The sequence below is a fragment of the Solanum lycopersicum genome, chromosome 8, assembly GCF_036512215.1.
Source record: "Solanum lycopersicum chromosome 8, SLM_r2.1".
Taxonomy (NCBI): domain Eukaryota; kingdom Viridiplantae; phylum Streptophyta; class Magnoliopsida; order Solanales; family Solanaceae; genus Solanum; species Solanum lycopersicum.
In genome coordinates this window covers 28409899-28425264 of record NC_090807.1, presented here as the reverse complement: position 1 = coordinate 28425264, position 15366 = coordinate 28409899, and the positions used below count along the sequence as shown (strand labels likewise).

The window sequence follows — 15366 nt, the reverse complement described above, 5'->3', positions numbered from 1 at the left end:
TAACATCATCCACATAAACTTCGATTTCTCTATGCATCATATCGTGAAACATGGTTGTCATTGCTCTCATATAAGTTGCCCCTGCATTTTTTAATCCAAAAGGCATAACACGATAACAATATGTACCCCATGGAGTGATAAAAGATGTTTTTTCTGCATCTTCATCATTCATAATAATCTGATGGTAGCCCGCATAACAATCCATAAAAGATGCAACCTCATGTTTAGCATAATTATCCAATAAAATATGGATGTTAGGCAAAGGAAAATCATCTTTTGGACTTGCCTTATTCAAATCACGATAATCAACACACATTCAAACTTTGCCATCTTTCTTAGGGACAGGTACGATATTGGCTAACCAAGAAGGATATTGAGCGACTTGAATGACTATGGCCTCAAGTTGTTTTGTGATCTCCTCTTTAATTATTACACTCATGTCAGTTTTGAGTTTTCTCAACTTCTGCTTTATCGGAGGAAAATTAGGATCAATTGGCAACTTGTGAACAACCATGTCCATGCTTAATCCAGGCATGTCATCATAAGATGACGCAAAAACATCTTTGTAATCAAACAGGGCCTGGATTATATCGTCCTTTTGATGTCGAACTTGTACACTTATCTTAGTCTCCTTAATAATTTCCTGATCCCCCAAATTTATCATCTCAGATTCACTCATGTTTGGATTTGACTTATTTTCAAAATGATTTAAATCCCTCCTTACTTCTTCAAATACTCTGTCTTCATCATGTTCGATTTCTTCACTTATTATTTCAATATTAGGTCGAAGATTAGATTGGATATTAAGATCTGGATAAAAATTCTGCATGCATGTCATATCACTAGAATCGGCATAGAAAGAACTGTATAAAAGAAAATGAACAAATATATTAGACTGAAATTAAGATGCAATTACATTCTATTGAAAAGGGAAATAGAATGTTTGAAATAAAACGACAAGATAAAATCCGAATCACAATCCTTGAATGAATCGGATGACAAAAGAAAAAACAAGACAGACTACCAAGACTCGTCTTTAACAGGGATGGTCTCCCAATTGTTTAGATTGACATCAGGACCAATGAATTGCACATCTCTGTCGCTAGTGCCTTCTCCGAGTTCCACCATATCAACCTCGACAAATAAATCTTGAAAATAGTTGATCAATTCTTCGCTAACTTTCATCACTGGCTCTAGAAAAGATGATTGATAAGATTCTGTTGCGCGGGCTTTGATGAAAGATTTGTAGATTGGTTGTATAGGCTTGGTAAGTGACCATACATCTCTCTTCTGCTTCTTTGCCTTCATTTTGTCCTCGAATCTAGGTTGGTATCCTAAGCCAAAAGTACTGATGCTCTTTCGTAGACTCACAGGATAAGCTCTTCCTTGCAAGCAGATTCCTAAGCCTTTACCCGGCTCAAACCCATGTTTCAGCAATTCATTCACCACCATTACAGACGCGATGGGCATATTTGGTTTTGGAATGGCACTCCCCTCGGGGACATGCTCAATAACCACTACCTCAGAAGCTTGATAAACTAGTGCCTCATTCTCATTATCTGCATTGATAAAAGGGAAGGAAGAGTCTTTGTAGATTGACAAATCCCCCTCACCATGAACAATTACCTCTTGTCGGTCGTATTCAAACTTAATCATTTGATGCAATGTTGAGGGGACGGCTCCAGCCTTATGCACCCATGGCCTCCCCAACAATAGATTGTAGGACGCGTTGATATCCAACACTTGAAAAATTCACAGCGAAATCCACAGGCCCTATGGTTAGTACGAGATCTATCTCACCAATAACATCTGTTTTTGACCCATCAAAAGCTCTAACACATACATTGTTGGGTCGGACCCTTTCAGCACTAACATTCAATTTCTGTAGAGTTGATAAAGGACAAATATTTGCTCCAGATCCTCCATCAATTAGAACTCGAGTGACATATGAAAGCTCACACTTTACAGTGATATGTAGGCCTTGGTTATGTCCTGTACCTTCTTTGGGTAGTTCATCATCTGAAATGGTGATGCGGTTTACCTCAAATATTCTCCCAGCAATCTTCTCTAACTGACTCACTGTAACTTTACTAGGAACATGTGCTTCATTCAAAATTTTCATTACAGCCTTACGATGTTCATCAGAATATATTAGCAAAGACAACAAAGAGATTTGGGCTGGAATTTTTCTTAATTGTTCCACCACAGAGTAGTCTGATAGTGTCATCTTCCTTAGAAATTCCTCTGCCTCTCCTTCAGTGACCGGACTCTTTACTTGTATTTGGTCATTTTTAGTTTTCCTTAACTCCATCGGGGCATAACATCTTCCTGAGCGAGTTATTCCTCCCACTTCATCTATTTCTTCAGCAACTTCTTTTCCCTTGTATGTCACGACAGTAGGTTCATAATTCCAAGGAACAGCTTTGGGGTTAGTCATTGGGAGCTGGGATACTGGCTTGATAATCACAGGAGGAATATGGGCCCCTTGCACGATCAAGATAGGTTTGTCTGGCCTTTTTGGAACTAACGATTTTGCCTTACTCGGACTTGCCCAAACATCTCCAAGGGCTCCTTTCACAGTTAAGATGGGTGTGTTTGATGGACTCAACTTTTCTAACACACTTTCGCCCCTAAAGGCATCATTTTTGTTAAATCAACAACATTTGCTAACTTCTCAATGCCAGTTCCAACCCTAAGGATTGGCTTATACGGAGATGCAAAATCTTCATGACCCTTCATCATTTCTAGCATGTTTGTTTCAGTATGCCTCGGTAATGGATTTTGATTGATGTTGGGTCCACTCAGACTTTCAACTATAATTCGATTAGAATCGATCAAATCCTGAATGGCCCTTTTCAAATACCAACATCTCTCTATGTTGTGACCTGGGGCATTAGAACAATATGCGCAATGTTGAGAATAATCCAAATTTCTCGGGGGAGGATTCGACATCTTTCTCTCAATAGGACTCAAAACATTCAACGTCCTTAATTTTTGAAACAAGCTAGCATACGACTCCCCAATAGGAGTGAACTCACCTTTAACGCCATTTCCCTTTTTGTATTGTGGTCTGGGACGGAAAGGAATTCTAGCAGTGTTTTGATGAACTACTGGGGGTGGTGGATGATTTTGTGGAGTTGGTGCACGCCATTGTGGATAAGAAGGGGGTGCAATTAGTTGTGCATTAAAAACATGATATGGAGTGTATGGGACAGAATATTGTGGAGCTTGGGAAGGAAAATAGTGTTATGAGGAATTACCTTGGACATGAGTTCTAGGCGCTGATACAATAGCGGCCACATCCTCCCTTCTCTTCTTCCCTCCAATATTTCCAGAACCATTTTGAAGCACTTGTGTTGTGGCTTTTAAGGCAGCTTGACTTACAATCTTTCCAGACTTGATGCCATTTTCCACCATTTCCCCTACCTTAATAACTTCAGTTAATGTCTTCCCTGCGGCAGAAAGCAGATAGTGAAAGTAATCAGGTTCTTGCGCCTGGAGAAAAACGTCAATCATCTCTGACTCCTTCATCGGTGGTTTAACCCTAGCAGCTTGTTCCCTCCATCTGATAGCATATTCACGAAAATTTTTCGTGGTCTTTTTTCTCATGTTGGCTAACGAGGAGCGATCTGGAACAATGTCAATATTAAATTGGAATTGTTGTACAAAACATCGAGCCAAATCATCCCATGTGTGCCAGTTGGTGATATCCTGATCTATGAACCATTCAGATGCAATCCCTATTAAGCATTCCCCAAAATAGGCCATAAGTAACTCTTCTTTGCCCTCTGCACCCCTCAATTGGTTGCAATATCTCTTTAGATGAGCTATGGGGTCTCCGTGACCATCGTATTTTTCAAACTTTGGAGTTTTAAAACCAGCAGGCAAATAGACGTGAGGAAACATACACAAGTCACTGAACGAGATGTCTTTGTGGCCTCCTAGTCCTTGCATATCTCTTATACTCTTTCCAAACTCTTCATTTTCTTAGTCATTTCTTCATGTTCCTCATTCTTGACCATCCTCTCAATTTCAACAGGGGAACTATATTGATGAATGTGGGGATGAGAACTTGGGATTTTAATGGTCTCTTCAAGAGTGTAACTCTGCTCACGCCGAACTTTGGGCGGAGGATCGCTGTTGGATTTGGGCATCATCGTTGGCTGCGGGATGCTGTTAATCGGGGCAGTTGACACAAAGAGTGGATTACTTATTACAGGCGTATTCGAAGGGCGTGCCATAGAAGTTCCAGCGACATTGGATGTGTTAGCATAGGGGTCGAATCCAGGGGGATATATCGGATCGCTTGTCGACACCTGGATAGGGTAAGACATATTTGTATTAAAATAGTCTCGGATTGAAGATGGTGGAGGTTGTCCACTCATCCAAGCCTCGTACATCTCTGCCATTTGTTGTCTTAACACCCTTATCTCTTCTGTTGTCCCTGTTTCTTGTGAAGTCATCTGGTTTTGGATCTCCTCATCATTGTCCGATTCATTTCCGTCTCTGGGGGCCATTTTCTGTTTCCCTTTCGATCTTGTGTTGTAAGGATGTGATGCCAGTTTAACCACAAACCAACCACCTTTAAGCTAGTATGTCTCTCTCTCTCTCTTTCTCTCTCTCTCTATCTCTCTCTCTCTATATAGAGTAACAAACCGATTAGTGTTAAGAAATTATGCACATTGTATCCACATACATACTTCTAATATGGAGGACCTCATGTTTCATCCCGGCTTACCTAGGCATTCTTCTCTTCATTAGTTTTTTAATATTTCATTATTACTACTTATTCATTTACTTATTTGTTTATTTATTTATTCTCATTATGATTATCATTTTTTAAGAGAGAGAAGAAAGAAAAAGAAAAATAATAATAATAATAATAATAATTTGGATCGAACCCCCTGGGTTGCCTACGTATCATGTTTGGCCCATGAATCAGATCTTGCGTAGTTCGAGGAAGATATTAATAATAATTATTTTTATTTTTTAATTAATTTACTTTTTTTTTGCATGACATATGCACACAAGGTGGCCGAAAGTAAATATTTTTCATTCATTTTCAAATATTTGAAACAATGATTTGGATAAAACAAACAAAAAAACAGAAGTACCTAGGAATTAGATAGACTCTAAATGAAATAAAATAACAAAACGAAAAGAAAGAGAAAAAACAAAAAATAATAATAATGAAATAATCACTACTAAGAGAATAGACTCTAAAAGAAACTGAATCCTCAAATCTCAATCATCTCCAAGGCCCTTATAAATCTTCGCCAACGCTTTCGGTAGATATGGAGCCAAAGCACGGGCCTGTTGGACCAACCTCTCATCGTTCTGGTGTAAATATCTAGCATAAACATTGTTGAGTTCATCCCTGAGTTGTAGTATTCGGTCTCTGGCTTTATCCATATTGTCATAACAATTCTGTAACCAGTAGTGAGCAGTATTGACTTCATGCGTCAAATTTTCCCTTTGTTCTTGGAGTTCTTCAATTTGAAGGTGGAGTGCGTCTCGCTCGGCTATTCTTTGACCTCTCTCAATCTCACAGTCTGCCTGATAAGCACTAAAACGCCCTGCTATTTCTCTTTCCCGTTCCATAGAGGCTTTAACTTGAGTTTGGAGTCTAGACTGTGCGCAGATAAGTTGGGCCTTTTCTTTCTTATACTCCTCTTCCTGTTGCTCCATAGCGCCTGTGGCAATGCCCAAGTCTTCTTGTAAGGTTAGAATGGTAGAGCGGTGTTTTCTAACTCTAACTTCAAATATCGCATCACGTTGGGACAACTCCTCTTTAGCGTTTTTCAGGTCAGTACTTAGGATATCCAGAGTAGATTTGTAGCTTCTTTCGACTTTGAGGCGAGCTTGCTTAATCTTAACCTCAATTTCTGCTTCTCGATCTATAGGTCCTTTTATTGACCCCTCTGGCATAACCTTAGGCAGGGGCTGATCATGAACCCAGTCTAAGTATGCTTGGTCCACCTCGCCTCTTGTGCGATCCTTCACCATATCGTGGGGACTTGAGAGTATGCATCCCCCCCAAATCTTAAATATCTCTGATTGCCTTAAAGGTATCTTGGGATGAAACTCATACATGAATTCACACATATCTTCATTGGGTGGTATAAGCTGGCGTCGCCCAAGTTGTCGCATGACTCTAAGTGGCATGTAAGGTTGGACACCTCGAAGACCCATTAGAACAATGAACGATCGAAAAGTAGACATGTATATCACCTCGGCCGATGGAAACCAATGATAATTCCACACAATCTTGTCAGCAGTCAGATTATTGAGGTGTTGCTTCCAAGCTTCAATACCTTTCGGAAAACTATGATCTTTGATTCTTTCTTTGTGACCTCCAATATAATCATTCCATTCTACTTTAAAGTCCACTGCATAAGGGTGATGAGGAATGTGTTCAATCATCCATAGTTGTAATAACATATTGCATCCCTCAAAGTAGTCTTTTCCATCCTTGCAAATAGTTAAAGCACGATAGATGTCTGCCAGAATCATTGGTGCGAGGGTGATATTAGGCTTCTTCTCAAAAGCTGTAATGACTGCATCTAAGTTCATGCTAATCTTTCCTCCCTTTTTTGGAAATACCATGATTCCCAAAAAAGCCACCACGAAGGCATCATAACTGTGTGCTTCCCAAGTCAGATGACACCCATTATTACGGAGTTTCTTTCCATACACTTCGAATCCATCACTTTTGCCATATCTTTTGTACAAAAATTCTAACGGGACCTATCCATTATTGAGACAACCACCTATATCATTCTCATTTATATGCAGTAATTCTAGAAACCTCCTCCCATTAATATGTTTTGGTATCATAGGCTCTTCTTTGTGAAGATGTTTACCCTTTCCAATGAATGCCCCTATCTCCTCAAGGGTGGGGGTAAGTTCACAATCAGAAAAACGGAATACATTCCTTAATGGGTCCCAAAAATGCACTAGTGCTTCTATCAAATCCCGTCGTGGCTCAACATACAAAAGGCTTCGTAGAAATCCCAAGCGTTTGAACACCATTCCTCGTCCATGGTTTGTCATATTTTCATACCATGTCTTCAAGAGTGTTGGGATCTCATCCACTATCATGAATCGAGGTGATTGTTCCTCTCTTTGTCTCTTATCTCCCTTTCCATATGGATTCATATTTCCCTATATTATGATAGTGACAAACTAGGCTTAATAAAATATATATTTTTTAACAAGAATAACGGAAAAATCAAACACACAAAAAAGTAAATGTTTTTTATAATAAAATATATTTTTTAAATAAGAATAAGTAAAAGTCATACACACACAAAAAAATGCAAATTTTTTATTATTATTATTTTAATAAAATAGTCTTACACATACACACACAAAAAAAAAGCAATTTTATTTTTATTTTATTTTTATTTTTATTTATTTGTTTTTTAAAAAAAAATTTATTAAAGGAAGAATGAGAAAAATATATATATATATATATAAATAGCCCTTAAAAAATTTTCAAAACTAAAAATATTAATATATTCAATTGTATTTTATTTTTGTTGATTAAATTTTCAATCTTTTTTTTTATTTTTAAATATAATAGATTTTTCTATTTGTAAAAGAAATATGAATTTTGATAGAAAAAATTGTGTTTAATAAAGGAGTTACGTCAAAACTTTAATTTGGTATTTTTTGTTATAATTAATTTTTCATTATAATTCATTCATCTAAAGCCGATCAACATTTGTATAGTCTTCTCCGTAATACAACAAATAACACAAAATAATGTACATGATAGTTTCAAGTAGGGATACTTCTCCTAGACAGGCTCGACCCTCGTGTCGAGCTCCCCATTAATTCAACGTTATGCATGATGCAGATAAATCGAATCCTATTAAGGATAGTCATTGTTGAGGCTTGTTTTACTAGGTAAACAATCTAATAGGGAAGGTGTCTAGACTGGCCATAAACGAGCGGACTACTCGAGTCGAGAAGGGACAGCTTACCAGTAGCAGGGCTTTCTGGCCTCACTGTTAGTCCTTCCCATCCTAAGACATGTGTTACTATAGAATCCTTCCCAGGAGCGTTGCCGCATCTCTGGTATCTCATGGCTCGGGAGCGTAATCGCATCTCCGAATAAAGTATCTCAGAAGACTCAGATGGATGTGCGAGGAAAGTTAATTATATTATAATTCACATATAATCAAAAGGGTAAATAAGCAAGCAAATAACATATTATGTCATTAAACACAATATTCACAAATCGATAAGTACGTAAATACACAACAAAGTCAATGTAGAAGTCCATGCTTACAAGCTCGAATTCTAGTTAGTCCCCAGCGGAGTCGCCAGAGATGTCACACCCCTTTTTCGCGCGGAGGCGTAAGGGTTTTTCCAATTTAAGTGACGTTATTAATTAAGGGATTATTTTAGCTTTTTCAGAGTCGCCACTTGGAATTGAGTTATGATGTTCCAAGTCACCTTTTGTTTAATCCCTAATCAAAAGGAAATGACTCTTTGTTTGGTCTGCGAACGAGTTCAGGTAAGGAATTCTATTGACCGAGGGGAAGGTATTAGGCACCCCTCAAGTCCCGTGGTTCTAGCACGGTCGCTTTATGGACATTCATGACTTAAACTAATTTATGAATATTGTATTATTAAGACAAATATATTTACCCTCATTCTTTGATTTATATTAACATATTAAAAACCATCCAATTTTAGAAGCATGTCAAGTTTTTATACATTATTATTTTTTATTATTCTTTCAACATTTCGCTTGTTTCTTAATTTCTCTTCTTTTTTTTTATTTCTTTTTGTACAAATTTTTCACGTTTTCTTTTTTTTAACTTTCCTTATTTTATATTTTTTGGTTTTTACATTGATTTTCTTCTTTTTCTTTTCTTACTCTTTTTAATATTTTTTTTAATGATAATAATAAAATATTTCACATATTTTTAACACTATGCTTTTTGTATCTTTTCATTTTTAAAGTATTTTTTTTTTACTTTTTTGTGTACATTTTTTACATTCTTTTTATTATATATTTACTTTTTATATTTTATTATTCTTTTTCTAATTCGAACATTCCTTCTTCACTACTTTTCTTTTCTTTTCTTATTCACGTATTCTACCTCTTTTCATTATTCCATTTTTATTGTTGTTATTGTTATTATTTTTTATTTTATTTTTTTATCTTTTTCTTTCAGTTTATTATCCTCTCCTAACAAGTTTATTATTATTATTTTTTATAGAATCTAAAAATAATAATGTAAGACAACACACATAATATAATATAAAAGTATAATTTAATACATTTCTAAACACAACCAAACAAAAAATTCATACAAATTAGTAAGACATGAAAATAAAAATTTGGATAACTATACATATTATCATTAGAATTATAATAACTACACATATTATCATTAAAAACTAAACATGAAAAATAAGAATTGGCTTAGACAATAATTTTACTAAGGCATGAAATAAACTATGAATTATTTAATATGAAATAAACTACGGTTTATTATAGCAATTTCACACAAAATAAAACTATATAAAGGATCTAAACATAAAGTTGATATTAAATATTTGAACAAACTTCATATAAAACATAACGATTTAACCACATGTGAAATTTGACAACTTTAATATATTGTAATCAGTGCTTGTATAAACATGATATTAAATAATAAAAATATAAAAAATGGTACCTCTTGCGAAAATTCCACCAAAAGAAAACAATTCGAATAAGGAACCGCGAACTTGAAACCACGAAGTGAACCTCAAAACTCAACCTTTGTTTGTGACCTTTTAAAAAAGTAAAAAGATGAGAATAATCTTTTTTACATGTGTGTTGCCTTCCCTTTTTATTTATTTCTTTCTCCCTTTCGTTTTTTTTTCCTTTCTGATCTTTTTGTTTCTGTTTTTTGATTTCCCTCTGTCCGTGTTCTTTTTTTGTTTTTTTTAATTGCATGTATATAGATAGTAGTAGTAGTAGTGTACGTGTGCAGGTGAGTGGGGAAGTGGGTTGTGGGGAGGGATCGTGTGTTTGTGTATGTGTGTTTCTTTTTTTTTTTAATATTAAATATATATATATATAAATGATAATTATATAATTATTAATTTCTTTAATTAAACAAATAAATAAATAAAAGCTTAAGGGATATATATATATATATATATATATATATATATATATATATATATATATATATATATATATATATATATATATATATTTATGATTATTTTTTTTAACAATCAAAAAATAAACTTTTCTAATAAAAATTATATTTATGTTGTTTATTTTTATATCTTTTAAATACACTTAATGAAAATAATAATAATAAAGTCAAAATATATTTAATTTAAATTGATAAAATTATTTATGCTTTAAAAATTGGTGTTAAATTTAAATTCGGTCAAAATTACGTGTCTACATCAGTTGGCAGATAAATCGGGGGAAAAAGTTGAGACACCCCAAAAAATGACCCCCATTTCTGAAAAGATTAGTGAAGAAGACCGAAGATGGTAAATACCGGCGTTTTATTACTATGCTAAAACATTTTTCCATCAATGCCCTTTTGATAGAAGTTGTTGAACAAATGCCCAGTTATGCCAAGTTCATGAAAGATATGGTCACTAAGAAGAGATCGATTAGTTTTGAGGATGATTATCGGATGCGACACTGTAATGCTATTGCTACAAAGTCTCTTGTGCAAAAGAAAAAAGATCTGGGTGCTTTAAATATTCCATGTACAATCGGTTTATTACACTTTGCTAAAGCATTATGTGATCTTGGGGCAAGCATAAATCTCATGCCTCTCTATATTTACAAGAAGTTAGGTTTGGGTGACCCACCCCACTGCAATGTGACTACTGATGGCCGATTGAACGATGAAGAGGCCTTTTGGGATACTCCATGATGTGCTAGTAAAAGTGGAAACATTTATTTTTCCGGCCGATTTTGTGATTCTTGATTGTGAGGTGGACTTTGAGGTGCCTATTATTCTTGGGGAGCCTTTCCTTTTTACCGGTCGTGCCTTAGTTGATATGGACAAAGGGCATATGAAGTTTTGGTTGAACAATGAATAAGCGACTTTAAACATTTGTAGGTCCATGAGGCAGAATGGTGAGCTCCAATCGGTATCTGCGATATCCTACGAGGTTGGGAGTTCATACGAGGTACAAATAGAAGAGTCTCTTGGTGTTGAGGCACTAGCGGCACTGATCACGAATTTTGAGAGTGATTGTATTGAAGAGTATTGATCATTGGTTGCGGCACTTGATCGAGGTGATGTTCGATTCAAACCAAAGAAATTGGTTGTAAGTGTTGAAGAGGTTCAAGAGAGATATTGGGTGAACTATTGCAGATATTATTGGGATCCCTCCCGGTATTTGTTCACATAAAATCCAACTCGTGCCCGATCATAAGCCTAGAATTGAGTACCGGAGACGTTTAAATCAACCTATGCAAGAGGTAGTGAAGAAGGAAATTATTAAGTGGTTGGATGCTGGAGTGATATATCCAATTGCCGATAGTAGTTGGGTATGCCCTGTTTAGTGTGTACCTAAGAATGTGGTCCCCAATAAGAAAAATGAGCTTGTCCCGATGAGACCGTTGACAAGATAGAGGGTGTGTATGGATTACGAAAATTAAATGTGTGGACCGAGAAGGACTATTTTCCTATGCCCTTCATGGATAAGATGTTGGATAGACTTGCAAGAAAGGGGTAATACTATTTTCTTAATGGTTATTCAGGTTATATTCAGATTTCTATTGCACCGGAAGATCAAGAGAAAATCACCTTTACTTGTCCTTATGGGACCTTCACGTTCAAGAGAATGTTGTTTGGGTTATGTAATGCACCAGCCATGTTTTAGAGATGTATGATATTGATATTCTCTGATAAGGTGGAGGACGCTATTAAGATGTTTATGGATGATTTTTCAGTGGTTGGTGATTCCTTTGAGCGGTGTTTGAGTCCTTTGTCTGAGGTTCTTAAGAGGTGTGAAGATTTCAACCTTGTGCTAAATTGGAAAAATGTCACTTCATGGTGAAAGAAGGTATTATATTGGGTCATCGCATTTCAGAGAAGGGTATAGAGGTTGATCGAGCTAAAGTTGAGGTGATAAAAAGACTTCCTCCACCCATCTCTATAAAAGGTGTGAGAAGTTTTCTTGGGCATGCAGACTTTTATAGGAGGTTCATCAAGGATTTTTCAAAGATTGCACATCCTTTGTGCAAGTTCTTGAGAAAGAGTGTATGTTTTATTTTGATGAATCCTGTCTTAAGGCATTTGGTGAGTTGAAGGAAAAGTTGGTGTCTGCACCAATCATCATTTCTCCAGATTGGAGCAAGCCATTTGAGGTGATGTGTGATGCGAGTGGGGTTGCTCTTGGAGTGGTATTGGGACAAAGAAGGGACAAAATCCTTCATCCCATTTACTATGCTAGTAAAGCCCTTAATGAAGCCCAAAAGAACTACACCGTGACTGAACAAGAGCTCCTTGCAGTAGTCTTTGCTTTCGAGAAATTTCGCTCCTATTTGCTTGAAACGAGGGTTATAGTGCATAGTGATCATTCTACTTTGAGATATTTGATGGAAAACAAGGATACAAAACCGAGGTTGATTTGTTGGGTATTACTATTGCAAGAATTTGACTTTGAGGTAAAAGATAGAAAAGGGACCGAAAATCAAGTTGTTGATCACTTGTCCTGATTAGAAGATAAAGAAATGAGGGATTTAGGTGAAAAGAATGAAATTGATGATACTTTCCCTGATGAGCATGTACTGGCTGCCTCCCAAGACTTGATTTCATGGTTTGCAGATTTTGCGAATCATCTGGATAGTAATATCATCCCACCGGACTTGTCCTTTCATCAAAGGAAAAAGTTCATGTATGATGTGAAAAAATTTCTTTTGGGATGAGCCATACTTATATAGGAGTTGCACCGATGGGCTTATTCGGCGTTGTATGCCAGAAGTTGAGATGTTGAGTGTTTTGGAGGCATGTCATTCTTTGCCTGTAGGTGGACATCATAGTGGTATTCGGACTGCTCACAAGATCTTGCAATGTGTCTACTATTATCCAACCATCCACCAAGATGCTCATGAGCTCGCCAAGGCATGTGATAGATGCCAAAGAGATGGTGGCATTTCAAGAAAGAAAGAGCTCCCTTTAAATCTCATTCTTGTGATTGAATTGTTTGATGTGTGGGGCATTGACTTTATGGTCCCTTTTGTGAGTTCTCATGGGATGAAGTACATTCTTGTGGCAGTCGATTGTGTGTCAAAATGGGTAGAAGCTATCGCCACTAGCGAATAATAAAGGGAAGAGTGTCACCGCATTCTTTAAAAAGAACATTTTTTTTAGATTTGGCACTCCAAGGGCTATTACCAGTGATGAGGGATCCCACTTTTGCAACAAGTTGTTTAAGGGATTATTGGAAAAATATGGGGTTCGCCATAATGTGGCCACTCCTTACCATCCTCAAACTAGTGGGCAAGTTGAGGTTTCAAACAGGGACATTAAGCAGATTTTGGCAAAAACGGTGAATGCAAGTAAACCGATTGGTCAAAGAGGCTTGATGATGCTCTTTGGGCCTATCGGACAGCATACAAGACTACCATAGGTATGTCCCCATACCAACTTGTATATGGGAATGCTTTCACTTACCGGTTGGATTAGAGCATAAAGCCATGTGGGCAATGAAGAAGTTGAAAATAGATTGGAATGAGGCTGCGGAATAGAGGTTAAACGGGTTGAATAACCTTGATGAATTTTTCTTGGAGGCATATGAAAGTTCATCCCTCTACAAAGAAAAGATGAAGAAGTACCATGACCAAAAGATTGAGACGCGCGATTTTTTGGTTGGGGATTTGGTGTTTTTGTTCAATTCTAGGTTGCTCTTATTTCCGAGCAAACTCAAGTCCAAATAGACTGGTCCCTACTTGATCACCCAACTATTTCCTCATGGTGCGGTTGAGTTGGAGAACAAGGAGGGTGTAAGGTTCAAGGTGAACGGGCATCGAATCAAAATCTATCTAGGGCATGTTGAAACGGCGAATGAAGTGATTGAGGCATACCATCTCGATGAAGTCTGAGTAATCAAGAGTCATTCATCATGCCGCGACATTAAATCAAGTGTTGATTGGGAGGCAACGCAATATGTATCCACTAGCCAACTATAGGTTTTTCATGATTTTCTAAGCATAGTTGCATTATTTTTACTTTTATTACTTATTTCACGTCTGAATGTTCTTTCATTTTTCTTTAGAAGTGTTGGCTAGAGCACAGAGTAGGGTCCGTGTCCAAAAAAGTGCCAAAAAATACAAAATGATTAGTTTAATGGGTGTTAAATTTGCAGGGAATCACCAAAAATATGTAGAAAATTGGTCTAGTGCACCCATCGATGGACCCATCGATGAACCGTAGTCCCTTCGGTGGACCGTCGGTGGGATCCGTCGTGCCAGGTATGTTCTTTAAATTTTTCTAAGTTAGGGCACTGACGATGGAGGGGTTGACGGACCGTCTACCGACCTACACTCCATCGATGGAGAATCGTCGATCTCTCACCCACCTACCCGACCCGACCTATCTGGATACATATTAAAAGTTTTTAAACTTTTCAGTTACCCACCTCTTCACATACCCCCCACAAATGTTTCCCTCCTTATTTCCTCTCATTTTTCCTCACTTCCTCACCAATTAACTCCCATTCCATCATCCGATTCCCACACTTCTCCCACTTCCACAAACTTCATTATCTCCCTAAATCTTCCATCTTCTTCAATCTCCTCGCCGATCGGTGATCGTGGTTGGTGCTGTTGTTGTTCAACTACAAGCTTTCATACTCCCTTTTCCTCCACTACATTTCCATGTATGTTCTTCTGATCTTCTAGATTAACTATCTTTAATTTTCATGTTAACTTGATGTCTTACCTTGTGGGTGTTGAATTTGGGACCCCTTTGCATGCTAAAAACTTACACCTGAAATCCTAAGTCCCTTAGAACGTTAAAATTGAAATGGATGGGGGTGTCCTGTTAAAAATGTGTTTTGTTTGCGTGTTGTGTTTCTGACCTAGGGTTTTTATAGGTTGTAGAATTTAATGTTCAAACTATGATAATTTATGCCCTAGGAATGATGAAATGTTGGGTTAAATGTTAGGGAAACTTAGGGTTTATAAGGATATTCTAAATTAGTACGTTGGGGAAAACAAAATGCCAACAAAATTCTATCCCTGTCGGACAGAACGAGACCCCATCATCGGACCGTCGGTCCCTCGATGAAATGTCGTTGGTGTCGATCAATCCCAACATCCCTTGCTTAGTCTAAGTGTCCGTCGATGGACCCCACTGACAAACTGTCATCCCT

The 15366-nt window shown here is 36.9% G+C and overlaps 1 protein-coding gene across 1 annotated transcript; it reads right to left on the bottom strand.

The window, feature by feature from the left end:
- Positions 1–1687: 1687 nt before the first annotated feature.
- Positions 1688–3954, bottom strand: LOC138337884 (uncharacterized). Its single transcript, XM_069288321.1, has 3 exons — positions 3261–3954; positions 2672–2885; positions 1688–2630 (listed from the first exon to the last, which is right to left on the bottom strand). The coding sequence occupies exons 1-3, from the start codon at positions 3952–3954 to the stop codon at positions 1688–1690; spliced, it is 1851 nt and encodes a 616-aa protein (XP_069144422.1).
- Positions 3955–15366: the final 11412 nt, after the last annotated feature.